Genomic DNA, 6,093 nt, shown 5'->3' with positions numbered 1-6,093 from the left:
TTTGAGAGAAAAAACGGGGAAAAACAAACAAAACGAATATATGAATAACGAAATTGAAACCCGAATAGTAATCCAACGAACGAATATTCGGGTACAGCCCTAGTGTCCGGTGCCTTGCTCAAGGGCACCACGTCAGGGCAGGAGGTGAACTGGGACCTCTCCAAGTAGCAGCCCAGACTCCATATTTAGGTCTGGTGGGGGACTTGAACCGGTGACCCTACGGCTCACAGTCCAAGCCCCTACTGACTGAGCCACTGCCGGATGTTAACTACTCAAAATTGTGAGTACATTTTTTTAAATGTATGCTTTCTAGTTACTGGCCCAGTGTTGAGAATAATCAGAATAATTATTTATTTTATGTTTTGAACAGCTATAGCAGCTTTTTATTCATTGCTATGATTTCAAAATCATAATAAACACAGCCATACATTTAAAATAGAAGTTAATTCAGTGTAAATGGTCAATTCACAGTCAAGGAATAGACTGGGTGTGTTATGTTGGTCCACTGGAGGCAATTTGTCCAGTTAATGGGTTCTGTCGTTTTCATTCATCCCCATCCTATGAATGAAAATAAACTGCTGCGCATGCGGATTATGTCTTACTCCGTTTGGACTTTAACACTTTTCATTGTGGGAAAGAAGCAAGCCCCAATGTTTGTAATGCAGAACAAAAAGCTTTGCGCATCACTTTCTTATAAAAACAAATGTAGCTTTACTGAAACACATTCATATCCCAACCACATGCGACAGCGTCCGACTGCTATAACAAATGCCCCTCGCAGATTCAGCGAAAAACCTGCAGAGGGGAGTTTAGAAATCCAACTACATCGAATTAATTATGTGACACAAGGGACACGATTCCCATAATGTATTACACATGTATTTCTGAATTATGTTTACGTTTTCAGCCTTTTTTTGTTTGTATATATTTTATGAGCCACGAAAACAATTACACCTATTATGTTTTAACGTACTAAATTTAAAACGCACCCCCCTAAATAGTATGTGAAATGGTTCAGCCCGTGAGGTTACCGGAAGTTGTTTCAGCTGCCATGTTTGGTTGCTTTGTTGTAGGCTTCTACAAGGTTTCCTACAGAATTAGTAAGTGTGGAAATGGAGCCGAGCTGGAGTACGTTTCTTTTTCAAGTAAGTTGACTCATTAGGAGGGAAACCGGGATATTTCGTAAAACCACCTTTAAATAGGTTAGCACTGGATTTCTTAACGGTAAAACCAGTTTTTAAACGAGTATCGCCAAGATCAAGTAACCAAGCAAAACAATGGTATATGAATCCAGGCGTCCAGCTGTGAGGCTTGGGAATGACGCTAGAACAAAAAATCAATTCTCCTCAACGTGCGTTTGAAAAATATGGCTTGTTTTCTATTGTACGAACACTTATATTACTGATGTTTAATAACTCGACAGCGTTGGGGGTTTTTCAAGTTTGTTTGCCGAGTCGAGGCCAGCAAAACATGCGGGATAATTTGAAGTAAGGCTGGAGGCTGCACCGTTACAATCGAGACAGACCTGTTTTTTTCCCTGTGACTGAGGGCTTTGATCGGACGCCTTCGGATAATGAGATGGCGATTATTTTCATTGTGGCATGGATAATACTACAGATTATTCACATTTAAAGTGGTAGCTGTTTGTAAGCGGTGGATAAGTGTATACGTAGGTTATCTGCTGCTGAGATTTACGAACCACGATTCGCAAGTCCGCGGTGAACTTTCCGCCTGCCTCAGCCGGTTCGACAGTAACTAGCCAAGTTAGCTAACGGTGTTTAGGCTGCCTTCATCAAACTCACTGGCTAATTTAGCTTAATTTGGGCGAGGCTGACGCAATGTGCTTACAAAACTAATGATAAGCGGCTCGATAAGCAGCCCTGTGCAGCACTCTGTTTACCAAAAATATATTTATTCGGGAAGACCGTGGTGGAAAGGAATTCAAAGTATGCACACAACATCAGCTAACACTAGCAACGAAGAAGCAGATTTGAAATTAGCAGCGGCATTACGCAATGTATAAATCCCTTTCAGCCAGAAACTGAGGGCTGTTGTTGAGATTGATATCTGCCACCGTTTAGTGGTTCTCACTAAGATAAAAGCCTTTGTTCAATCAAATGTATTTACCATGGCCTGTCTAAGCCTAAAATAATTAAGGCTAGTGTGGACGTGAACACCCAGAGTTTTTTTTTTTTAAAGGAGATGGGGATTACATGTTTTGCCGCGTTTTTTAAATTGGAATGCCTTTTTTTAAACGTGATATGTGTCCCTATTATAAATATATGACCATTCTGTGGTCTCTGGTCGATTTCCAAGTCTTACGAGCGATTTGTTGATGTATTCCCTGTGCAGTTATGCCCCAGTATTTTTTAAGTGGGAGTGATACACTCATCATGGGAACAGTGAACTTTAACAGTTTAGTGTCATTCACACAAAAAAACCTTCTTAATCTATCTAATGTACATTCTCCACAGACTTGATGGCTGTTAAGTTAATTATCATGTTTAGCTTCATGAGATATCACAAGTTATTGTTGGTAGTACTGTTGTGTTTGAGTCATTTGCCAATGCAAGCCATACATATGTATTTAATACATTGTATAGGAATCTATTTAACCTACAAAGATACATGTTTACTGTATAACGCTTTACATGCACTTTACAGATAGGCAAATCAATAATTAGGTTAATCAAACTGATGCTGATAGGGTTCCCTGATCAGATATGGAATAGAGGAGGCATATATGAAAGTCAAATAACTACAGGGCTCATGTGTGCCATCGGGAAACAGAGAGTCTGGAGGAGGTAGAATTACCAGATGCAAACTTGAAAATCATAAATATGTTAAATGTTAAGATGCATCTTAACGGTGTAGGTAAGGCCCCTGCTGCACAAAGTTAAGTTAGTATTACTTATGTTGTGTTTTTAACTACAACCCTGCTAAGTATTTGTCAAAAAAGTATTGTACTGACTGCTTTTATTATAGTTGTAATACAATTAGGATTAGTTTATTTTCAGTTGTTGTATACATCAACCTTTTGTGGTGTTAGTAGCATTTAGCTCTGCTGTCAGACTGATCACTTACTTCCATCTATGAGGACATTTCTTCCTGGTGAAAAAGGCAGATGGGCAGTGTGGCTTGTTTTGGAGGATCTGGCATCCAGCCAGAAACCTTGCATTTATTATGTACCGCACACTGTTACTCTATGAAGCTCATGTAAATGTGTGCAGTATTCATTCTGTCGCTTGACGTAAGGGAAATATTTCATTCAGCTTCCATCCCTTGGCACAGAGCTGTTAGCTTAGAAGTACTGCAATATAATACTTTTAGTAGAAAGGTATGTATAAACTAAAAGATGGTAAACCTATTCTTATTTTAATACATTCGTGCATTTTAAATGTTCCATATTGTTGTGTAAATGAGCCTGACTAATACCATAAGTACACTACAGCTGCCACTCTTATTTTTTGAATGTTATGCAGTATGTTTAAATATAAGGAATGGTTTGGCTACAGTTCAAGTTGTTCAGACCACTTGAGATCTGGATGTGTATAATCATATTACAATCTTTCAGTGCCTTACGCTCCATACTGACTGCTTTAGAAACTGCAATAGCTGCAACAAAACAAGGGGGAAAACGGAATAAATGCTATGTATGCCTTCATTCCAGAGGCATTTGGATGACAACTTCCCAAATGTCTAATAAGAACTTGATGTTCAACAGGTGGACACACTATACTGTACACCAGTATAATTTCCCTTACAATAAACTACAAGACATGTAAACATTGTTTAAAAATAGCTGATGGTGATTCACTTTGCTTTGATTTGTGGGTATAGCTCTGTTACTTAATACTCTAAACAACTGGCTAAAAATACTGAACATTGCATTTTTTTCATTGGGCACGGAAAACACAAGGTCCTACTGAAACAACCACAATTGCATTATTACTTTGTATTCATGCCTTAGGTAAACCTAGGAATTCAAGGTCAATATTTTAGCTCTGGTTTGTTCTCCACCACGGCCCCTGATATATCGTCTGGGTTTTTAAGCTTGCAAGACTTTGTTTACCACTATCTCTTTCAGTTGCCATATGGTGCCTAATAGGGAGCTTACTGTGGAGCTTGTTTTGCTTGAAGCAGGCCTGTTATGTCAAACAGACCCTTTGAAACTACAAAAAGTACTTTTAATCATTATTTATGTCAGATATATAAATTAAATGATTTAGTCAACAATAGAGATGTAAGTCCTAGTAAAGGCTTTAACAGTGGAATGTTGGTGATTTATACTGCTTTGCAAAGGTTCAACTTATGAGTGTCTTTACATCTGTTACAAAGATAACTCACCATTATGTTTTCTCAAAAACACTGAGAAACATGCAAATACTGCATAAACAGTATTGCTTTGTTTTTGGACGTTACTGGCTTTGTTTTGACCACTTGTAGCATAACCTAAATACCTGTAATTGCCAATTACAAGTACATCAGCATTCAAGGTACAGCATCCCAGCAGCATTCTTATAGCTTTAAAGGCTGTGAAAACCCCACAAACATTGAGCTAGTGTCAACTCAGCAAACTAGCTAGCAAACAATGTTTTTGAAATTTGTATAAAAGTGAAAAACAAATTCGCAAAGTTGAGGAGAAGGCTCTACCTATACCAAAATATATTTTTTATTTTGTTTCCTACAACATTAGTTTAGCTCCCCTCCTCCCTTCCATATCAATTAGGGTTTTTGTTGTTTAAAAATTGGGATTTCTGCAAGCAGCTGCAACACAAAAGATTGAAGAAAGACAAGTGGTTAATCCGACTCAGACCATGAGCTCAATTCAAGTCTACAGTGGCCCGTGGAGCCATCAGGACACTCCCTCCATTTTGATGTTATTTATGAGGGAGCAGCCCCAGTTGTCAGAGCGCATTTGTGTCAAAATGGTCAGAGCTGCATGAAGGCACAGCAGCTTACAGGCCCTGCACCTCTGTATAGAGGCAGGCTGTCTGCTGTGGCTGTGTCTGCACCTCACAAAGAGGGTTCCCCGGCTGGTATCCCCCACCCAAACATAGAACCCCCACCCCCGGTGTGCCAGCGCACGGGCTGGCATTGGCATCATGGTGACGGCTAATCCTGGAAGGTGGCAAGTGTGAGCAGGTGCTCAGACAGACGGATGGGTGTGCTTGGTGGCATTCTCCACCAGTTCCCAGGTCCCATTGCTTACGAGGGAATGACGGCGAGCTTGTTCCAGTAGTGTGTGGATAAACAATGTCCCCGTCTCATGAATAGATGAGCCAAATCAATGAAGATGAGCATACAAAGATCCCCCGCTGAGGCATCACTGCTCAGATTTGTGTCTCTCACAATAGGCTGGATGACATAAGGAGGACACTGTGGTTCATTTTTCTTTTCTGTCCCATGCCTTCCCTTTTGCAACTCCTTTTTCTTGGCTGGCCTTCTGAGATGGATGAATGAACCTCAAAGGGAAAGGTCAAGCATTTCACCTTGCCCTTTTCTTGCTGGTGTTCCACAACACAGTCGTCTTGACGTGTCCGTTTACCAAAAGCAACAGCATAAACGGTGATAGATTATTTATGTTTTGATATGGGAAAAATGCTTTCTTAGCAAGTTACTATACCATTTTTGTAAGGACCTTTTAAGTGATATGGATAAATAGAAATGTTAAATTACCGTAAACCTCCATTCCTGTTCATTATGTTTGCCTTCGATGGATGTTGTAAGGGCAGTCCCTAGATAAACAAGAATCTAAGGCATTTCTTAAGGGGGTGTCAATATACCAGCATTAACAGTATATATTTAATTAAAAATCATTCAGCGTCTCTTTAATCATGCTTTTGTACTGTTCTTCCCTGTTTAGCCAAATTTGAAGTCTATGAATACTTTAATATACGTTTAGTAACAGCGGAAATATCATTACCTGTTATCGTGCATGCATGCCCGAATTTAGATTTTCTCAAAAATTGTTAGAGCATGACTAACTTAAGCCGACAAACTCCAAGAAAAGTGTCGGTGCCACTGTGATCCACGCTTGGTTTTTTCTTTTTTTTTTTGTTGTGTGTGTTTTTTTTTGTGTGGTGTTGTGTG

The 6,093-nt window shown here is 39.5% G+C and overlaps 1 protein-coding gene across 1 annotated transcript in view; it reads left to right on the top strand.

The window, feature by feature from the left end:
* The first annotated feature begins 1,061 nt into the window (after positions 1–1,061).
* The window catches only part of LOC104953367 (vascular endothelial zinc finger 1-like), a 6,590-nt gene continuing 1,558 nt past the window's right edge, over positions 1,062–6,093 (top strand). The window contains exon 1 of the mRNA XM_010780304.1: positions 1,062–1,145. Within this exon, the coding sequence (XP_010778606.1) occupies positions 1,113–1,145 (33 nt within the window). The 5' untranslated portion in view covers positions 1,062–1,112. The remainder of the gene's footprint in view (positions 1,146–6,093) is intronic.

This window comes from Notothenia coriiceps, unplaced genomic scaffold (assembly GCF_000735185.1).
Source record: "Notothenia coriiceps isolate Sejong01 unplaced genomic scaffold, NC01 NC01_scaffold00021569, whole genome shotgun sequence".
In the NCBI taxonomy this organism is placed as follows: Eukaryota; Metazoa; Chordata; class Actinopteri; order Perciformes; family Nototheniidae; genus Notothenia; species Notothenia coriiceps.
The sequence above is the reverse complement of the archived record's forward strand: the minus strand, read 5'-3'. Positions and strand labels throughout refer to the sequence as shown.